At 45.3% G+C, this 20121-nt stretch overlaps 2 protein-coding genes across 3 annotated transcripts in view; one reads left to right on the top strand and one right to left on the bottom strand.

The window, feature by feature from the left end:
• The window catches only part of tbc1d30 (TBC1 domain family, member 30), an 11651-nt gene extending 8806 nt beyond the window's left edge, over nucleotides 1–2845 (top strand). The window contains 13 exon segments of the mRNA XM_062559388.1: nucleotides 1193–1422; nucleotides 1424–1562; nucleotides 1565–1615; nucleotides 1618–1721; nucleotides 1723–1762; nucleotides 1765–1853; nucleotides 1856–1902; nucleotides 1904–2043; nucleotides 2046–2143; nucleotides 2145–2202; nucleotides 2205–2305; nucleotides 2307–2354; nucleotides 2357–2845. Of these exon segments, the coding sequence (XP_062415372.1) occupies nucleotides 1193–1422; nucleotides 1424–1562; nucleotides 1565–1615; nucleotides 1618–1721; nucleotides 1723–1762; nucleotides 1765–1853; nucleotides 1856–1902; nucleotides 1904–2043; nucleotides 2046–2143; nucleotides 2145–2202; nucleotides 2205–2305; nucleotides 2307–2354; nucleotides 2357–2488 (1277 nt within the window). The 3' untranslated portion in view covers nucleotides 2489–2845.
• A 2433-nt stretch (nucleotides 2846–5278) lies between these two features.
• prkcq (protein kinase C, theta) lies at nucleotides 5279–18647 on the bottom strand. Of its 2 annotated transcripts, none has more exons than XM_037461978.2 (18): nucleotides 18565–18647; nucleotides 15275–15593; nucleotides 11368–11567; nucleotides 10880–10940; nucleotides 9952–10132; nucleotides 9839–9870; nucleotides 9654–9739; nucleotides 9298–9427; nucleotides 8850–8959; nucleotides 8541–8661; nucleotides 8283–8455; nucleotides 8023–8196; nucleotides 7841–7932; nucleotides 7417–7479; nucleotides 7180–7318; nucleotides 6801–6989; nucleotides 6388–6516; nucleotides 5279–6251 (listed from the first exon to the last, which is right to left on the bottom strand). In XM_037461978.2, exons 2-18 carry the CDS (start codon nucleotides 15390–15392, stop codon nucleotides 6093–6095), a joined length of 2157 nt encoding a protein of 718 aa, XP_037317875.2. In that variant the 5' UTR covers nucleotides 15393–15593; nucleotides 18565–18647; the 3' UTR covers nucleotides 5279–6092. The 2 variants fall into 2 exon arrangements, with proteins under 2 accessions (XP_037317875.2, XP_037317876.2); XM_037461979.2 differs by lacking the exon at nucleotides 18565–18647 and adding an exon at nucleotides 15706–15820.
• Between the last annotated feature and the right edge of the window lie 1474 nt (nucleotides 18648–20121).

Raw genomic sequence — 20121 nt, 5'->3', positions numbered from 1 at the left:
CGGCTGGAAACCGGGTGTTGTGGGGCTCATTTAATGGTTTCATTGATTAATAAAGGGGTCAAACGGTTTGATGAGGATGGGTTCCCCTAACACCAATTTCCAATTTTCTTTTTTTATTGGATAAATGAAGAAAATAACCTTATTATGCAACAAAATAGAGAGTTTACATGAATTTTAAACTTTAACTGTTACGAGTTTTCTCTTGACATCTTGCAAAAAATTGGAAATCTGGTTAAAGGGAACCTAAATCACCTCCAGGTCATATGACTAAACTCTGACTAAATCGACAAGCTTTCTCTTTCCCCCATAATGCTCTCAAAATGCAGCAGGATGCAAACACGGATGATTCGTTTATTAAAATGATGCTTGAAAATGATTAAAAAATGCTTCAGTGTCTCGAACGCTTCACTTCTACTTTGAAATACCACATGTAAAAAACGTGAGCGTGTGAGTTACATCGGATTTGTCCAATGACTTTAAAGTCTGAGGGCATTTTGAGGGCATTTCGGAGAGTGCTTCATTCTTTTGCTTTTATATTTATAAACATATATATGTATATAATATATATGTTTTATGGAGGGAGCTACTTCATATTTGTATATATTGTCATATTTTATTATATATACATATTAGATAAATATTGTTCAATATTGTATCGTTGTTTACTTCCCAGATACAGATAATATACAAAATGTAATCAACAAATAAGGTTTTTACTAAATTCACAAGCTACCCAGTATAATATAGTGTAATATACTGTAGATATTAATATAATAAAAACAATACAAGTGAAATTACGATTGATACATTGATATTTATAACGATAATCCAATATAATTAATTTGAGTACTTTTACTTCAGGTACTTTACATTTATTTTGATAATAAAACTTTTGTTTTACTTTCCACTACATGTGTAAATACATCTAGTAGATATAATAATATCCATGGCAGATTGACAGATGTCTCCAATAAAAAAGTTTAGGTTTGGGGTGAATTTCTATCCACTTTAATTTGCAGCCTCTTCTCTATTTTTCTTCTCCTCTTATGGTTAACATATGACTTGTCAACATTGTTTAACAATATTACGATGATATTTGTTTTTTCCCCTTCATCTGATCACACACTCGAATCAACTTTTATAAACACGTTCAAATCAACTGGAAAAGCTCAAATACAGTATATTGCTGTAGAAATGATATGATCCAAGGTAAATGTCTACTGTAAGACGCCTCTGCTGTCTGGTGGTGGAGCTGTTAGCAGCTTCTCATGAAACGACTGCTTTCATGTGACTTTTTTTCTGTCTCCTTCCTTAACCCCCCCCCCCCCCCCCAAAATCTCAGACAAGTGTCCGGCCACCCGCGTCTTGCCCTCCCAACTCAACCCGTCCGGCACCGTAATGAACCACCTCCTCCTGGGTCGGGAAACCACGCGCGGACCCCCGGGGCTCCACGCCCGCGTCCCCGCCGGCGTCTGTGTCCCAGAGTCAGGCCTCTCCCCCCAGGCAGCGTTGTGGCTCGCTGCTCTCCAGCAGCACAGGATCCCCGGGGAGCTTGGGAGGAGGCGCGGGTCGCCGTGGCGAGCTCACGTCCGTATTCATCGAAGGAATATAGCCAGGCCCGAGCCCAGCTGGGCTTTGGAGATTCAGAGGAAAGGGACGCGGATGAGGAGGAGGGGAAGGAGGAAAGCTGTTTTGAGGGCGAAGAGGAGATGAAGATCGAGTGAGAACGAGAGGGATGAGGAGGTGCCGAAAGAAGGGAGTGACCTTCACCTCCCGTTGTGTCTAGTGAAGGGCCGGTGGACGAGGAGGATCCACATGTGGAAAATGACACGGCAGAAGTTGCAGAGGTGGTGGTGTGCGACTGGACTCTCTGGATCTGAAGGACGCTTCTAGTCTGACCTCCTCCATCAGCCCAGATGCACGAGCAGAGTTCTGAACCTGCAGTCCTCCTCCTTCTCCCCCCCGCACCGTCCTCCAACAGACACAGAGAGTGCGATTCCTCAGGTTCTGAAATAAGCACCGCCTCTGACGGACGCTTCCCTGCACCACTTTACCTCCACCCCAGCACTCCGTCAACTCCACTCCCTCCACTCTGAGCCCGTCCCCCTCTCCGGTCCCCACGTTGGCCTCTCTCGGCCCATCCGGGCTCATCCACTCCAACACCTCCCTGCACGCCGACGCTGAACTCCACCCCCGCCTCTCCCCTCTCACTCCTTCCCCCTCCACCCCCTCACTGTCCTCTATCGCCTCCTCGTCCAGGTCACGCTTATCCTCCTCCCCGTCGACCCCGGCGCTGTCGGGCTCCGTCCGTGCCCAAGCAGCCGGTCTTCTCCCCGTTTCCCAGCGTGAAGCAGCACCAGGAGATCGGCTGGCAGCGCGAAATCTCGGCCTCTACGGCCCCACGTCCAGGACACCCACGGTGCTCTTCCCCCAGCTCAGCCGCAGCCTCAGCCGCAGCAGTGCCGCGGGCGTCACGGGGAGCCGGTGAAGACCTCCTCGCTCTCAGAAACTGAAGCCACAAACACACAGTCGTTACGTGATATGAAAAATCATTCTATGACTACGCCGTGTTGCCTCGTGCATATCAATAAAATGACCCACATCCTATTCAAAGAAGCCTGAAAGTTTGTAATTCATCGATGTTGACGTGTGAAGATTGTGTTTAACTTGGTAAAAGGCTCAGCCTGAAATTCTCATGCCATTACAGACCATTAATTGGTAAGGAAAGCTCATGTTTATTGTTTATACCGCGTTGATGATGTAAGGAACACACAACTCCTAACAGTGTGCCTATGCAGGTTTTTCTTTACTATAATGGACACAATGCTGACACAAAAGATAAGACTTCAGATGTGAACTATGTCAAGCGTTAAAAAGCTACAAATAGATCTCCCTGGACTGAAGACTGAAGAGACTGACCTGCTTCTTTCTGCAGTTATATATGTGGCAACATGGTGAAGTTCCTTTTTTCCTATGAGATTACAGCCATCAAGTACTTTAATGCAAAGTATTAAGAACTAACTCTCAAACAATGGACACCTAAGAATTTCTGTGAATGGAAAATAATAAACTGTTTTTCCCCAAAACGTTCTAATCTTAAAATGTTCGATGTCCCGATGCATTTTCTTTCTTTCCTAATCTTTGTTTGTAACTTGAACACGAATAACCAAATTCCAATAATGCAGTGATGCGTGCTACTCTTTGCCAAGAGAATGTATACATTTATTATGGCGAATTTAAATCTTAAGGGAGAGGAATTGCTATATTTAAACATAACAATAGCTTTGTTCACAAAAAAAACCTTATTCTCAGTAAATTAAATGTAGTAGAACTCGTTTAGCAATTTTCACATTTTGTACCAGCTACACAGGGTTCGTATTCTTATCTTTACCCTTGCCTTTTAAAAAAAAATTGATGACAAATATTTAAAAACTGTAATTCTTTCAAATCTAATTTGATCGATGATATGTTTTATTTCTTATTTGATTATTTAATTACCTTTTGATATTTTTCCTGCGTCGCTTCAGACAGAGAAGAAAACTAACTGCGTTTCATTCAATGCATCGCAAACTCTATGATGACCTCTGCTGTTGGATACGTGTAGTGCATGTTTCAAATACACTACCAGTATACAGTATTTTGGCCCAGTCTCTGTGGGTTGAACATGATTATGAAAGGATGAACCAATAAATCATTAATAAATACATGGATTCCTATAGGAATACAACTATTGTTATTCAGGTTTGAATTGTGTCCTTGTTTGTGTTTTTCAATTCTTTGTACATTGGAAGAAGTGGAACAAACACGTATTTGTGTCTTTCTGCACCTTTGTGCATGTGAGTTTGTGATCATACTAGCAGTAGAATTAATAGAGATAATATATATTATATATAGTATAGTTATATGTAAGCAATATAAATTTAAAATACCAGCAAGTGCTTCCTACTGCATGTGCACTTCATGGCAGTCACAGGGGACTTATCTGGAATGTGGAAGTGATTTACAGAGGAAAGCTCAGTGGGGCAGTGATTGTACAGGTTTGTTATGACTGGACATTGAGGTGCTTGTGGACACATGGGATGGGGCATGGAATTATTGATTTTTATTGAGATATAATAAACATCCATAACTGATTAATAATCACACAATACAAAGGACAGACTTGCCTTCTTATTGCTAACCTTGTTAGAGGAAATCAAAGTGCTCCCACATCTCGGAGCGACCTCTCTTTGCCAAAGGTTCCATTGTAATTTGCTCTTTGCTACTCACAACAACACTGACTTTGACTATCAGACAGCCAAGCCCGATACCTGTTTCGTATGGGGCGCCGTTTGTAAAATGTAGCACGTTCTAAAATCCTGCACCATTTTCATACATTTAGCATCATCATATGTATAAAAAAAGCAGGACAATATTCACATGTCGCTTTTTCAAACAGTCGGAGTCGGAGGGTAACAACACTAGTGTTTGGGAGATGTTAAAGTGTCTTTTAGATGCGGTAAGTGTTTGTCAAACTTTACCTTGCATTCACGGCATTTTCCCTCCAAAAGATTGAAAAAAAAAACTAGCCGTTAGCTGACATGACCATACCCAAGGTAACCATGGTGGTAATCTCTAACATTACATGTAACGTTACTTAAATGTAAAAATCGGGGGGAGAGGGATCAGTAACACAAGAGGCACCCACTGCTCTAAAAGAGGAGATAAATGTTGGGTTAATAGCAGAAAATTGGTTCATAGCAGTTAAGTCTAGCGTTAGCGTGACATTAGCTCCTTTAGTTGGTGCTACAGAGAGCTAACGCTAGCTGCTTCTCATTTTAAAACTCAGTCAAATGTTGATGGACATAAATTGTGCACATTATGAGGTCTAATGTTACTAATTAACCCAAATTAGAAGGCAGTGTGCTTTTGCTTACTGGTGATTCTGGTAACTGGATGATTGTGCGAAGTTAGTCTTTCATCAGTTTGTCATCATATTCCTTATTAATTTCACTGTCGCTCACTGAATTTACTGCCACGTGAAATGTCTGGTTAAAGGGAAGTGACTCGCATACCCACGTAAATATCTTTAGGTTATGGGATGACATTTGATGTCAACTGAGGGCACAAATAAACAAATACTTGGATCAAGTTGCCTGGTCCTGTTTATATTCGGTATATTGTATTGCATATTACAGGTATTTACTGATTACCTGGGTGGGCTCCTTTTCCCCTCCTCGCCTCCCCACTCTCAATGATACCGAAGCAAAATACACAGCAGTCTAAAAAAACAACCCAACATATTTTATTGTACGTGATTCACAATGGAGGAGAGAACGATAAAAACTACAGTATACAGCTGATGTTCGTACCTGATTTAAATTACAGCATTAATAAAACTCCTGAGGTACAATATGAAAACACGTAAACAAATAACCTGCTAACATCCAACAGTTTCACATATATTTACACAACAAAGGGCTGCACCATCGTTGAGGTAAAATACTTTTTAAGCTTTGGAATCCTATTAGGTAGGAAAAGAGGTGTAATCTGTGGTGTAAAAAAAAAAGTCTGTTTACTGTACTGGAAGAAATTAACTTAAAGTATTAATAGGCACGATAAGTCCATTTTCTAACATTAAACACACTGTGAGGAGCACAAAGGCAAGTTCAAAGGGTGAAATACTGGAATTTTATGCTATTATTTACTCATTTAATGTGGGGCGTTAAAATGGTATATTGTCAAATTCTTTTTATTTTTTATTTTATTAGTGTTTCCCCTAGAAGGAGGGGGGGGGGGGTGGTAGTGGTAGCCTGTCTGTTCTCTGTGGGGGGGGGGGGGGGGGGGTAGTCTGTCCGCTGCGAGCACCACGTACGCGCTTACATTGAGACTTATGCTCGCACCTGTCGGAGGGGAACTGCCTGCGTGAAGGCACGATATATTTAATGGTAGGGGAAACACTGTTTTGATTTGGCTGATTCGACTATTTCGTTTTATCTTAAAAGTTTGGTTCGCGCGGCGCCTTTTGAACCCAGGACGCCCCGTAGTGGTTAGCGTCGAGTCAAAAGTCTCTGCAGTTCCAGTGAGTGCTGGTTGTGACGCGTGGTCGATGGTCAGCGCGCCGCCATGCGAGCCATCCCCGGGTTGACGAAGGAGAAGTTCTTGAACATCGTCTGGTCGACGCTGTTGATGAGCGTCCGGTCGGCACACGACAGCCGAGGCTTCTCGTTGATAAACTCTTTGTCAAAGTTACTGCAGTCACTGGGCGACGTCTACGGGGGGAGGTGGGGGGGGGGGACACACACGAACAATTGGCAATATGGCTTTAACAGTTTTATGATTGTGTTCTGAACTAAATATGTTCATTATTATTCAACGTTTGACACCTGTAGTAACCCAGTTACTTACCAAAGTTGGCCTGAAGGGCGGCTCCACCTTCCGCTGTTCCAGGGCGGCCCAGTCGGTGCTGCTGAAGAAGCTGTGCTGTCTGATGTTTCCCTTCACTCCCAGTCGCCCCTCGGGCTCCCTCACAAACAACTGCAGCACAGACACACACGCTGAATTTTAATATTTATTGGTGTTCATCTACGTTTAGTACGCCTCACACAATACCAAAATGTTAATGGTAATAGAGTAGTTATTGAGATCCTGTGGTGATAGGAATGTAATATAAGACAAAGAATTTGGTTTGATGCCAATTACATTTTCTAAGTAGTTCTGTTTTTTTACGGAGTATCAGCCACAGGTTTTCTACTTTTAAAGTTGAGTTGGTTCAGTTCCCTCAATGCATCCATTCAAACACACACAGGCGTAACCTTGACCTTGATCAGAATGTCCTTGGCGTCCTTGGTGAGCCAGCGGGGGTAAACGGGGTTGTCCGTGCGGATGGACTGAAACAGCTCCTCTTCGTCGCGGCCGTGGAACGGAGATTGACCGATCAGCATCTCGTAGAGCAGGACCCCGAAGGACCACCAGTCCACCGAGCTGTTGTACTTCTGACCCAGCAGGATCTGACCCGGGCACAGTTCAAACACACTGGTCACGTTCTCTGATCTTTTGAAGAGGAACCTTTAATGTGTCCAGTGTCTCCTCTGTGCATTACATTGGTCTTAGACAGCATGAGCATAAATAGACAATGTATTTCTGTCCTGGTCTCTAAAACCACTTCAGTTAATGCATAATCTTGTATGAATATACAACCTCGGGGGCAATGTAGTCGGGTGTCCCGCAGAAGGTGGCGGTTCGCGACTCGTCCTGCATGTTTTCTTTGCACATGCCAAAGTCTGCTATCTTAATGTGACCCTCGGAGTCCAGCAGCACGTTGTCCAGCTTCAGATCCCTGCAGAGGAACAGCAGGAGGAACAGCAGGAGGTCAGCAGGAGGTCAGCAGGCGTACGGCTGGCCCTCATCAACTGCTTCATTTCTCAGGTACTCTACCTGTAAATGATGCCTTTGGAGTGCAGGAACTGGAGCCCACAGATGATTTCCGCTGCGTAGAAGCTGCAGGAAGTCACAAACAAGAGGCAGGCAAGGTCACTGGAGTCTTTCCCCCTGCTGTTTTGTCTGCATCACTACGGACCGACTCCAGCCAAGAAGGACGAGGGTAGGAAGGAGCTCGAGGACAAATGGGGGCCTAATCACAAACTGTACTTTGGTAACGAACACACACGTTAATAAAGTATTGAAGAAAAAAAAATACATTTTAGATGTTTATTCAAAAAGAATCTTTTGGATTTGTGACTAAAGCATCGCAGAAGTCAGGCTGCTCTCATCCGGCATTTGTAGTAATAATTCCGCAAAAAAGGATGAATTAGTTTTTATGAGATGTAATCCTGAGCGAGCAGCAGCACGGGGAACCTACGTGGTTCTGTGCACGTCAAACTTGTGGCTGTACTGGATGTGGAACATGAGGTCTCCTCCGTTCAGGTACTCCATCACGAAGAAGAGGTTCTCCTGGACACAAGGCGCAGAAGTCATGGTTGTGGCCTCACAAAGGGGGGGGGGGGGGGGGGGGGGTCACAGTCTACAGACCGGCATGGTTACCTTGGTCTGGAAGGTGCAGTGGAGGTGCGTGAGGAAAGGGTTCTCCCAAGCCAAAGAGAGGACCCTCCTCTCCACCATGGTGCACTCCACGTCGTCGTCCATCAGCACCACGTCCTTCTTCAGCGCCTTCACCGCGTAAAACTCGCCGCTTTTCTTCAGCTCGGCCAAAAACACCTGCGAACACGGCGAGAACACGTGGAGATGAGAGCGAGTGAACGGACTCGTCCGAGCTCTCTTCTCCTTCAGACGTCCTCCCGCACCTTGCCGAAGCTGCCCTTCCCGAGCATCTTGTGCAGGACGAAGTCCTCGACGGTGAACTTGGGGCGGTGGTGGTCCTTGTTGGGGACGGCGTAAAGGGGCTCCTCGTCCGTCGGCGCCTCGCGGATCGACCCGCCGAGGCCCCCCGGCCCGTCCCACGAGACGCCCAGCGGCCCTGCGGGGCGTGGAGACAAATCAGCGCGCGTGTACGCAGGGAGCGAGGACTGGGTCCTGGGGGGTCTTTGACACGGTGTGTGCACCTTTGTTTGCAGGCGGCGTCGCCGTTGAACCCGACGGAGTCCGCACCGCTCCCGGCTGGCCGACGCCCACCGGGCCTTCTCTGCCGACGACCTCGCAGTCGCTCTCTCTGTTGCTTCTGGCCTGGAGGCGAAAGGTAGGACCTTGGGGTTTGTTTTTTTTGGTCGAATGGTGGAAAGATTCCACTTAAGGCCTCATGAAACACACCTTAAAACCGTCTGTGAGGTGGGAGCAGTGCATGGCGGGCTAACACGCATGATCTACGGTGTCTATCTCTAAATGTAGACATTTATACGATTTATTGCTCCGACCTGCTGTTTGGTCTCGATGACGGCCAGAGCTTCAGCCATCAGCTTCTGGTTGACCCCGCAGAGGTTGGCCACTTTCTTCTGGCATTTGTGATGGATGTTCATGCTGCATTCTGCACATGTGAACAAAAGGTTATTTCTCTTGTTGCAGTTTATCTCATTTTACATGGAACCAGATGCAAAACATGCAACATATTTAATAATTCATTGACACTTACATTATGAAATTTGAAATTTTGAAATTTTCTTGGATTTTTGTTTCATAGAACATCCAGAACATCTATTGCCTTTTTGAGATCATTTCTCCGGTAAAGTGGATCCTGGTGTCCTTATTTTTTATTTATCTTCATTTAATTCTCTGAGCCCGAGGTGTCTATGCGGCGCCATTGCAATCCACTCGAAAACCAAGATGCATAAAAAACCAGATGAATCATAAATTCCCGCCTCTCACCCTCACATTTGAGTCCCTGCTTGGCGAGCCCCCACAGCAGAGTCCCGCAGTGTTCGCAGAAGGTGGGGCTCTTGTAGTTGTGGACCTTGAACCGATGGGGCATGTCGATTTTGAAGCGCTCCTTGTGGATCTGCAGCACAAAAACACCACATCGTACGACTTCATCACCCGAACGGGGCTCGGCCCAAAAGGGAGCCAGGCGCAGCGGCCTGAAACACTTCCTGTAGCGGGGGGGGGCAGGTTTTTATTTTTTCATACGGTGCACGACGAGGCCGAAGGAGAGCCAGCAGAGGAAGGATCCGCGTTGTGTAGCGAAGAATCGCACAAATCTCTCCCGCCTGCCTCCCAGAACTCACCAGCGTCTCCTTGCTGTTGATGGCGGAGCCTGTGCACTTAGCCAGGACCTTGTCTATGCACTTTTTGTGAATGGCCGCGTTGCACTCTAGAAGACACAGGGAAGGCACAGTTACACACCGGGGGGGGGGGGGGGGGGGGGGGTGGGAGAAGACGTCAGTCAGCGAGGGAACGATGTGACACTCACGTCTGCACTGGTAACCCTGCTTGTTCAGACCCCTGTGAAGATTTAAAAAAAACGGTTAAACGGTGCAGAAAACGCTGCCTCGCTACTTGAGATTTGAGGGTTTTTTTGCCCACCAGACAAACTCCTTGCAGACGGAGCAGAAGGTCGGTTGAGGGAAGAACGTGGCGCTGAACTCGTGACATTTGACCACGTGGACTTTGGCCTGTTTGATGGCCCCTCGCCGCTGGTGGAGGGCGAACAGGCCCTCTCTCTCCGAGCCGCACTCCTGGTCTCCCTCCGCCTGACCCGCCGCGTCTGGGGGAAAAATGTTTGTTTTAGGAAGAAAAAAAATAAAACCAATGCCATAGCAATGTTGTGGCTTGAAGTCAAAGGAGGGAACATCCATCCAAACCGTCTTTAACATAAAACCAACTCTGCCTCTTGTACTGGGATTGTTTTTCTTTCATAAGCTTGAACGTCTGTAACCTCTGCCCACGTACATCTAGAGTTTATTGTGTGGTTGTCCAAATGGAATGTGGTTCAGGAGGAAGTGCCGCAGAGCGCCCCGTGCCCCCCCCCCCCCCCTCCCAGAGTGGCGGCCGCTTTGCCACCTGTTGTTCCGAGCAACGATTTCCTTTTTACTGGCTCCACAAATAGAAGCGCGGGGCAGCGGCTTCCTTTTTAGTTTTGAGTGACTTCTCAGGCGCCGATGACGGCACGGCCCCCCGTGAATAGGGTCCCACCCCAAGGACGGGGACGCCGCGCTCTTATTTATAGTTTGAGATAATTGTAATCAGTCGGGGGGGGGGGGGGGGGGGATTAAGGCTCATTCAAACACATGAGAGCTGTCACACAAAAAGACACAATATTCCCTGCAGAATGTCATTAAAAGTATAAAGCTGTTGTTTAGCCCTCTGCGATGACTTGGTGCATTAGTGGCTGTATCACTTACAAAATCACCATTAAAGTGGCAGCTTGAGGCACACGAGAGTTTAGGGGAACACTATGCAGCACCGTAGCTGTTCTAGCTGATGGACGTCTGAAACCTATTGAAGCACTCACCGCTTTTCTCCAGATAGTATTTGGCCTCCATCAGCAGGCGTCCCTGTGGCTTCAGCTCCAGCTGGGAAACCGAAGGGGCAAAAGAGAGCAGCACTTTAGGAAAGAGATTCACCAGAATTACCTTCGAGAACGAATAGGGAAGGACGTGGATTCAGGGTAGTGATTCAGGAACTGAATAATACAATTGACCTCTGTGAGACGAGGAGGAAACTGACAATCCATGTGGTTTGGTTCATCACTTTGTTTTTTGGGGGTTGGCCCGATCCTCTGGTGGCCCTCAGAGCAAAGTCTTTCCGGGAAAAGCAATTAGCTGCTGCACAGGAAGTGACTAACAATAAATGGGTGTCCAAAACCCGGGTCTAACTGAGAGAGAATCGAACCTCCAAATACGGGCCCTTCATTCTCCCCATTAGACGTACAATCCGGAGTAGACAAAAGTTATTTCATTTAATACTATACACACGGGCGCCAGCAGCAGCTCCACTGACCCAGATCTCCAGCTTGCCGTTCTCCTTCTTGCACTGCGTGGCCAGCGAGTCCAGAGCCACCGTGGTCTCGGACTTGAGCTCGGCCGTCCGGTCCTTCACCATCACGTGCATGACGCGCCCGCGGTGGATGTGGGCGTCGAACGTGGTGCTCCACGGCGGGTACATGGTGGGCTTCTTCTGCTTGTGCACTTGGCCCTTTTCTGGGAAAAGCAATACGAGAGGATTTGGCTTTTTTTGTGTGAGGCACTTTGAGTTTGATTTATTTTGGCAGCATTGAGGAGTAAAAATCCTGCGTGTCAGCACGTTAAAATGTAACTATGAGTTTCTAGCTGTATCTTCTAGGTGTAGATCTATGGATAAACATTTTATTACAAAGAGCTCTGGGGAGGGAGCACGGAGATTATAAAGGACTCAAAGTGATAAATAAATGGAGGATGAAATGTGATTTAATTCCCCTAAAGTATTTTGCCAATATGGAGTTCAGTGGAAAAGATCCCGCTGAGCCACCAGAGCACTAAACGTGTATTACTCCGCCACTGCAAATAGTCCCAAACAAATGCACCTTTTACTTGAGTTGAAGTGAAATCATCAGCTGATAATACATAAAGTATGAAAAACATTTTGATGGGTTTGTGTAAAAGAATGATTCAGGGATTTAACTGTCATCCGGAAGATGTGGAAGGTTTTTAAACAGCCGCAGACAAAAAAGACTGCAGGGATGAATCTGGGAGCCCCGGATGAGCCTGAAGTGTGTCACTGCCCGACAGATAAACTCTTTACGTTCAAATGGGTGTTTTCCTCGTGGCTCCGTTGACGCGTCGGTAGACTGTCACCACCACCGGTCCCGCTGATCGGTCCGTTCATCATTTGTGATTTCCTATCGCGTCACGTGACCAAATGAGAGATCAACATCTGCCGATTTTGAGGGTCTCCGCGGTAACGTCCCACATCCACTTGCATAACAGCCAAAAGCCTCCACAATAAAGCCCGCTAAGCTCTCATTTTTAATATATTTCTGTCTGTGACTGAAGCACCCGGAGAGGGAAACCTGTGCGTTCCGTCCCCAGAACACAAGGCCGCACCGATGTGGAGGGGTAGGTGACATATTTCGGTGTGTCCTGTGTTACTCGGGGACATTTAGACACGCCTCCCTCTCTTTACCCTCAGCGTGGTGTCGGACCTCTTTTAATCGGGTCTTAAAGTAGGAGTTTGTGCGAGCTGTTGGATTCCGGGTTCCTCGCTGGTTCCTTTCAGGTGAAGCTGGCCACAGCTGGAGCTCCTCCTGACGTTAAATCCCGGTGAACAAAGCGTGTTTAGCGCCTTGACTCGGCTCGCCTCATTAGAATCTAAATGTGGAAGTTTAGTAAGAATGGCCCACTGTTTGACTCCAGCCAAAAGCTGTCCAACAGGTTCTTTTTTTTCTTCCGTTAACCCAAAAAAAGGAAACTGCAGATTTATTCACACCAGCATTTACAGACTTCAGCTTCAACTCAGACTTTATCTCCCGCTCATCGTGCTGCTGCCACAAAACTCACTAAAGCGCCAAATGTGGATCAATCCGCCCCTGAATATAGTCCCCAATGGATGCACCGTGTCCTCCAGTTTGAGTGACAGTTCAATCAACTGAGCGCTGAGCTGACGCTTTTTGACCAATCGCTTACTTTTATCTAAAAGAAAACAACAATGTGACAATAATGCTGCAGTGCTTGGTACGACCAAAAAAAAAAACCCATCAAATGAGACTTCTAAAGGAAAGTCTTTTTGAAGCTTTGCACCTCGCCGCAGTGAGGCAGAGTGGCTGATGGGAAATGTGAGTGGGTGTTTTTAATTTCACAAACTCTGCATGGTGCCAGTGAGCCAACGTGAGCTGTGACTGAAGCCTGGTACGGGCCTTTTACAGGTTCTTTTACTTTAGAACTCAATGCTTCTACTCCACCACATTTAATTAATAAATAAATGAAATCCGGCTAAAAGACTTGAATGAATGAATATATTATGATACATTAATATAGGTTTGATGTATCTGGTACGACAGAAAGTGATTAGATGTTGCTCCATTTTTCTAAAGCAGCCGTTATATATCTTCATGCTAATTTAGAAGTTCTTCTTAGAAAGTCATTTTACTTTCACTACTTGAATCCTAATTATGCTTTTTTTAAATTCTCAGCCAGCCAAATAAAATGGACACAAATGAAGGACTTCCGCTTGTAACAACTTGCTGTCAGTTAGAGATGTGGATACTTCCTCCAGCTCATTTCATGCGAGGCACAGTTTGGGTTTCCTTTGTGTTCCCTGCTGTTAATGCTTGAGTCTCAATACGGGGGGGGGGGGCCTGCAGCCTCCTGAAGGCCTCGTGTGTTGTGGCTCGTCAGAGGCTCCTCGTTGCTCTCTCGCACTCTGTTTTTAGCACCGTCCTGCGGTTAAAGATAGCCGGATGCAGCGCACGCTTATCGCCTCCGAGTCCGTCGGGAAGCTTCCTGAGCTCAAGAAATGTGTCATTGACTGCATACCATGTGGAGCCCCCCCCCCCCCCCCCTCAGACTCAGATCTTCTCATTTCTTTAAAATACACATACATATAGCTGCAAGTGTGACAAGTACAAATGATGGTTATGTAGTTGTTATATATGTTGGGTCTATGGAATTTTATCTGTTGTGTGGCCTGATCAGCTGTGCGGGGATCGATTGGTTTTGTCTCATGGTCTGGAATTCGCGGGCTTGTCCTCATTCTAGTAAATACAAAATGACTCTCTTGATTACTTCTCCCCATTGCAGTAATGTTCATGTTTTTTCACAGTTGTAAAACGATTATTGGAATTATTGCGTAATGAGTCCATGGTTAGAAGAGAATGTGTATGTGGTTTTTTTAACATGTTGACATTAATTCAGAGCAGGTGTGCTTGTTCGCTCGATCAGATCTGTGACGTCACCAAGGGACGCGGCTATCGTGTCAGTCAAGTTAGAACTGTTAAGGTCTGTGTTGTAAATGCTTGTAATAAAGATTCTAGTAAATATGTTTATTTCAAAATCACTCGTGATTATTTCTCTTGTGCAGGGGGCGTAACACAGGGACTACGACTGCGTCACCACCAGTACGCTTCATTCTTTTGAAGTGAAAATTGCTCGAAAACCAATTATTTGTCAGTCAATAATTTTTTTTGGCCCAGAAATACAGATTCTACATTTCTATATTTATTCATGAATATAGCACCCACTGTTGTGTACGGCATCCTTTTTTCTGACTGTGAGAGGAATTAAGTTGTTTCTGAGAACGAGCCGGTGGACATATGGAGCTCACCCAGTCGAATATTTAAGCTTCCGTGAGCTGGACGGATTTAACGTGGCAAACACAATGTTGTGATCTTTAAAAGGCAGTATGACACGTGTGTGTGTGTTCATCTGTCCGTCATATTGGATTTAGAAATGAAAGAAGCTAACGGGACACACGAGGCAAAACATCTTTAAAAAGCTGAAACTAAACCCAAGCTTTGGGGAAAAAAAACAATCTTTTATCCAAAAGATACGTGCCACAGATAAAAACTATATTTTTGTCAATTCTCCTTCACACCATCCACAAGAGAAAAGGGCTTTCAGGAATGAGTTTAAATCGGGTCAGTTTCAATTGTACTTTCACATTCAGATAAGTTCTTACTTCTGACCTAATTCACTCGAGAGCAACGTCTCCTGAATCTGATAGCAGCATAAGCCCCGCCCCCGGGCGGCGATTGGCCGATGGTTGAACGCGTCATTGCTCGATTGGTCGATTGCTTTCTGACGTTTGCAACGGTTGGTTGACGGTGTCGACTCGGTCGACCTTCTTCTCCCCGTCTCCATCATCATCATCGTCATCATCATCATCAGCCACGAATCTGTCACGTCCACATCAAATAAACGCTGCATGCACCAACCTGTGTCGATGGCCTCCTTCATGTAAACCGCGCAGTACGGGCTGAGCACCTCCTCGTGGTAGGCCAGGCCGGGATCCATCTCAAAGCTGGAGAAGCCGATCCTTAGGAAAGGAGACATGGCCGCAGCCTTCCACGCTGCAACCTCCGATATCCAAGTTAAAACCCTCCAGGGGGGATGCTTCAGAGACTGGGAGACGGCTCTCGGCGCCTTTCCTCCACTTTAACACAGCGACGGAGCCCCTTTTTAAAAAGGAGGAGGAGGAGGAAGCAGAGGAGGAGGAGGTGTTGCTGCTTTCCGCCCCTTGATGATTCAAACAACCTGTGAGAGGAAGAGAGAGATGGAAAAAGTCTGAGGAGCCCAAAGTAGACTGTTGACTGTAGGTCCTGCCCCCTCTGCCCCCCCTGCACCCCCCTAACCCCCTGCCCTGTACCTTCAGGACGTGTAGACAGCAGCCATCACACAACCTTTTAAGGGCCTTTAAGAAAAAATAAGAAATGATCTCTAATAAATGTGATGCAGTAACGCCTCGTGCTGCGATGGCAAAGGCTGCTACTTCTTGACGCTCGATGTGATATTTGAGGCTGTGTGTGTGTGTGTGTGTGTGTGTGTGTGTGTGTGTGTGCGTGTCTGTGTGTGTGTGTCCCAGTGGTGGAGAAGGAGCTGACTATTAATAGAGCTGAAACACTAAACGGCGTTCAGGAATATGCGAGCTCATGCGCCTGAATCGGCCGAGTCGAGTCCGAGGCGAGTCACCTTTTCCCGTAAACCTCGGCGACCCCGAGTCAGTGGTGGGGGGTGGTGGGAGGGGGGGGGATCAACACGCATCAGCTGATCAATGAAATAATGTAATACTTAGTTATCTTTTCACAGGCTGAAAATATGATCAAGCAGGCTTGATATTGAAAAAACATACCCCCCCCCCCCTCACACACACACACACACACACAGAGACTGTTGTTCAGCGCTGCGTTGGGGCGCGGGAGGGAGTTCCGGTGACAGAGTTACCTCGAGGTAACCACACTTCCTGTCACTCTTTATTTATTTTGCACGTTGAAGCTTCACTTTCAGAGAAAACCCGGGCAGAAAAGTTTTGCATTTCGACTATGAAATAAATTTTAAAAGTGAGCAGTTAATTGTGTTGAGTGAAACACGGGCCTGATGGAAAAGACTTGTCTACTAAACCTATTTAATATCACTTTACATAAAGTCCCTACATGTTGCAAATGCAAGCCATCATACAACATTAATTCCTGCTGCTTATTGTATTCAATTGCCTGCAGGTTTATGGTTTGTTTCATTGGATTTATTTTTAGAACTCCATAAGTGATCTTTGACGACAAACCTTTGTCTTACTTTAAGGTGCTAATGAAGCTTTTAATGTGCTAAAGAATGACTGTGGTACTTGTTACTCAAAGCATGATTCTGTGTACTTTTAGACATTTATTTTTACTTCAGTTCTTTTCCCGTTATGACTTTAGTCTTTTTAGATGGAACACAAATATGTGTATATGCATGTATATACAGTATATATATATATATATATAATGTTTAGCAGAAGGTGTGGTGCACATTTCCAACGACGACGTGTTTGAGGCGCTCCCTTGTCTCCTTTTAACTCGCTCGTTTCACACCGAAACAATTGTCCCATAATTAGATGTAGCGCACGATACAAGAGCTTTTGAGCTGATGTGGTGACGTCCTAACGGGATTACACCGTCTATGGCCGCTTTCTTCCTCGGGGGAGTAGCCGTGCTTTTCACAGTAAGAGGATTTGGACGCTTCCAACACAGGAGGTCGTTGTTAAAACAAGCCGCTGATCTTTGGGGTTGAAGTCTAACGACGTAAACAAAGGCTTTTTCATTCCTCTCATGCCTCGTTCTCTCCGTTTCATGTGGAGGTTTGTCTTTAATGCTCAAAGGCGCCCCCCCCCCCCCCCCTCCCTCAGACACACAAGGTGGAGATGGAAGGAAGGTCATGTACTCCAGGAGGCCTTTCATGAGGGAGGGCAAAGTCACCAGCAGCCTCCCAGCTGACCCCTCGGCCTCAAAGCTCACTGTGTGTGTGTGTGTGTGTGTGTGTGTGTGTGTGTGTGTGTGTGTGTGTGTGTGTGTGTGTGTGTGTGTGTGTGTGTGTGTGTGTGTGCACCAAAGCGTTTTGAAGCAGACAGGAAGAGGAGGAAGAGGAGGAAGAGGAGGAAGAGGAGCTTTGTTATTGACGGGACGTCCATCTGTGGGACAGCGTCCGCTGGCTGCAGCTGTCACTGAGAGTGTCCCTGAAGTGGTCTCTCCTGTCCACAGGTGGGACGGAGTACACACAGAGGGTGTGTTAACGAATTGTCTTCAAATTAGTTCACGTTTAGGGAACGTTTTTATGGTGAAAAGAGGTCATTTGGCTCTTATTGTTTTTGTTAAAAAAATGATTTAGAGACGCTGATCGATCTGCAGTGTGTGAATGTAACTTCAGTAATTGTGCGCTCTGATATTCTTTACTTGTATTTGTCTCCTATGATCAGCTTATAATATATACAATATGCAAGTAATATACATAAAATGACAGCTACAACAATAATAACCAACATGGTTTATTTGTGAGGAGTGTAACTAATGATATTTACGGTGTACTGCCGTATTATTCTAGTGGTATTTAAATTCTGCTTTTACTTCTACTTCCAACACATCAGCGATAACCACGGCTCTTCTGGTTCTAGATTAGCAGTATTTGACAGCTATAACAAGGTATTTTGGAGAGTATTTTGCCATTTTTCTCTCACACACACACACACACACACACTCGCGTCTAATCTGGTTATTAAACTTAATGCATTCTAATTGATTTAACACCCAAAATGTATACAGGGTAGTTTAAATGAGTTCTCTTTATAGTTTATTAATATAACTACTTAGATAAACGCAAGTACTGTAGTTTTTGTATACTTGTACCACTGTATTCAACTGTATATTTAACAACCAGACCAATCTACATCTGTAGTGACTTTACAGAGTTTAAGCTCGTTAAATACTTTGTAATACTTTTAATAGTTGTGTCCTCAATGGTGGGAAGTGGATATTTCATCTGTCACAGAACATCAGAACCATCAGCCCAACAGAAGCTTTCTCACATGAGCGCCACAAGCTGAAAGCGATCAACGAACGAACCAAAGTCAAAACCGTCTCTAAATGTCAAAGCCGCGCGCGGCTGTCTTTCCGTTGCTATCCGGTGTGAACGCCCGGTGCGCCCGGTGCGCCCGGTGCGCCCGGTGCGTAGAGACGGGCCGAACAGCCGCACTCACCTGTCGCGGAGCCGGGGACGCGTCGGTGTCAGAAGCCGCTCTCCATCCGGACCGACCCGAGCGCGCGGAGACGCAGCCTTTAAGCCGCGATGCTGGGAGGCGTTCAAAGACGGTCGGAACATAGAGACCCCCCCCCCCTCTTCCCCTCGAACAAATGGTGAAATTGTGTTGAATGAATGAAACGTGGGATGCAAGTTGTTGTTGTTTTTAGCTTCTTTGATACCTTCTGTATATTTGCTAAACCCTGCCCGTGCTTTTCCTACCTACAGCTCCATGTCAGTTTATTCCTAAAATATTTATAAAATACTTTATCGTCGTGTTTATTTATTCGGTGGCAAGTGTTTAGCATCAGCAATGACCGAGGAGACCTTGAACGCAACACGTCTCTCCCCACGGATGTGAGAGTGAAACAACCTCATGAAACATCAACACAGAAGAATCTCTGAGGCCTCAAACTGTGGTGTGAACTTAATGCAGTGCTCAGTTCATCGTGCACACAAACAGCAAGTTAAAGTCAAAGGGATTTAGGGTTTACATGCTTTAGATTTTTAAACATGTTCAGAGTTCAAAGTTAAGACTTTTAAGAAACACAAAAACATCCCAATACCAAGTGCTAATGTGTTATTTAATGATTATCAATGACGGACTAACGTCTTGTGGTTATTACTATCTTGTGACGTAGTTTCCTTCTACATCTTAGTGATACTCTGTTCTTCTTTTGGACTATGAGTCACACGTTCATTTTAGTGTCTGTGAAGGTGGAAAATCCAGTTTAATGCTGACGCACAAATGACACATTTGAGTTTTCTTCTAACAATAATTTCGAGGGGAAATGCACGTACATTTACACATTTTATTAACATTGTAGAAAACACAACCTTTACAACACATAATCTCTAATTAGGTATATTTTTCATAAATTCAGTGCAGTTCATTGAATAGTTATATGCATGTCTGATACTCTATAATTTAATTTAGTGTCAAATTGGTGATTTAGTCTTGTTTGGGCTTAATCTCATTTTTGATCAAGATACAATGTAATTAGTTTTGTCACTAAGAAAAATAAAGACATATTTTTGCACTAGTTGCAATTAATTTACCAAAAATACTTGAATTGAAATAAAAAAAACTAAGAACAAAAATAATAAAATAAAGATTTTAGAAGCGCCTTTCTACACTTGGGATGTTCCGTTTTCCCCCAGCAGGGGGTGCCAGTGTTCACGTTATGACTGCAGAGTCCGCAACGAGCAGGTAGATACTTAAAGGTGGAGGAATTTAGCCAGTGATACTGGAGGGAAAACTAACAGTTAACAGTTAAATGACAAAAATGTCGCTCAGAATAAAGCGTCCGCGTCGTCCTCCGAAGGGTCGAGTCCGTCGTTCTGCACAACTACCCACAGGAAGCACGTCGTGGGGTCACGGCTACGGGTAAAAATTTAGGAGAAGAAGAACCTTTGTCTCAATTTAACCAGTCTTTTACTGTCCTGTATTAACCGGTACCATCTGTCCTTCGCTCCACCTGTAATGTCCTCCAGTGTTTTAGACTTTACTGTGATT

Source organism: Pungitius pungitius, chromosome 2 (assembly GCF_949316345.1).
Source record: "Pungitius pungitius chromosome 2, fPunPun2.1, whole genome shotgun sequence".
In the NCBI taxonomy this organism is placed as follows: domain Eukaryota; kingdom Metazoa; phylum Chordata; class Actinopteri; order Perciformes; family Gasterosteidae; genus Pungitius; species Pungitius pungitius.
The sequence above is the reverse complement of the archived record's forward strand: the minus strand, read 5'-3'. Positions and strand labels throughout refer to the sequence as shown.

Bases quoted from the DNA above. Each gene is read 5' to 3' on its own strand.
- prkcq (XM_037461978.2), bottom strand. From the start codon at position 15,392: ATGTCTCCTTTCCTAAGGATCGGCTTCTCCAGCTTTGAGATGGATCCC. The intron at 8,456-8,540 runs GTGCACACACCG...CACGCCCCGCAG, and splicing joins GACGCCGCCTGCAAACAAAG to GGCCGCTGGGCGTCTCGTGG. The intron at 8,197-8,282 runs GTGCGGGAGGAC...CCGTGTTCGCAG, and splicing joins GGAAGGGCAGCTTCGGCAAG to GTGTTTTTGGCCGAGCTGAA.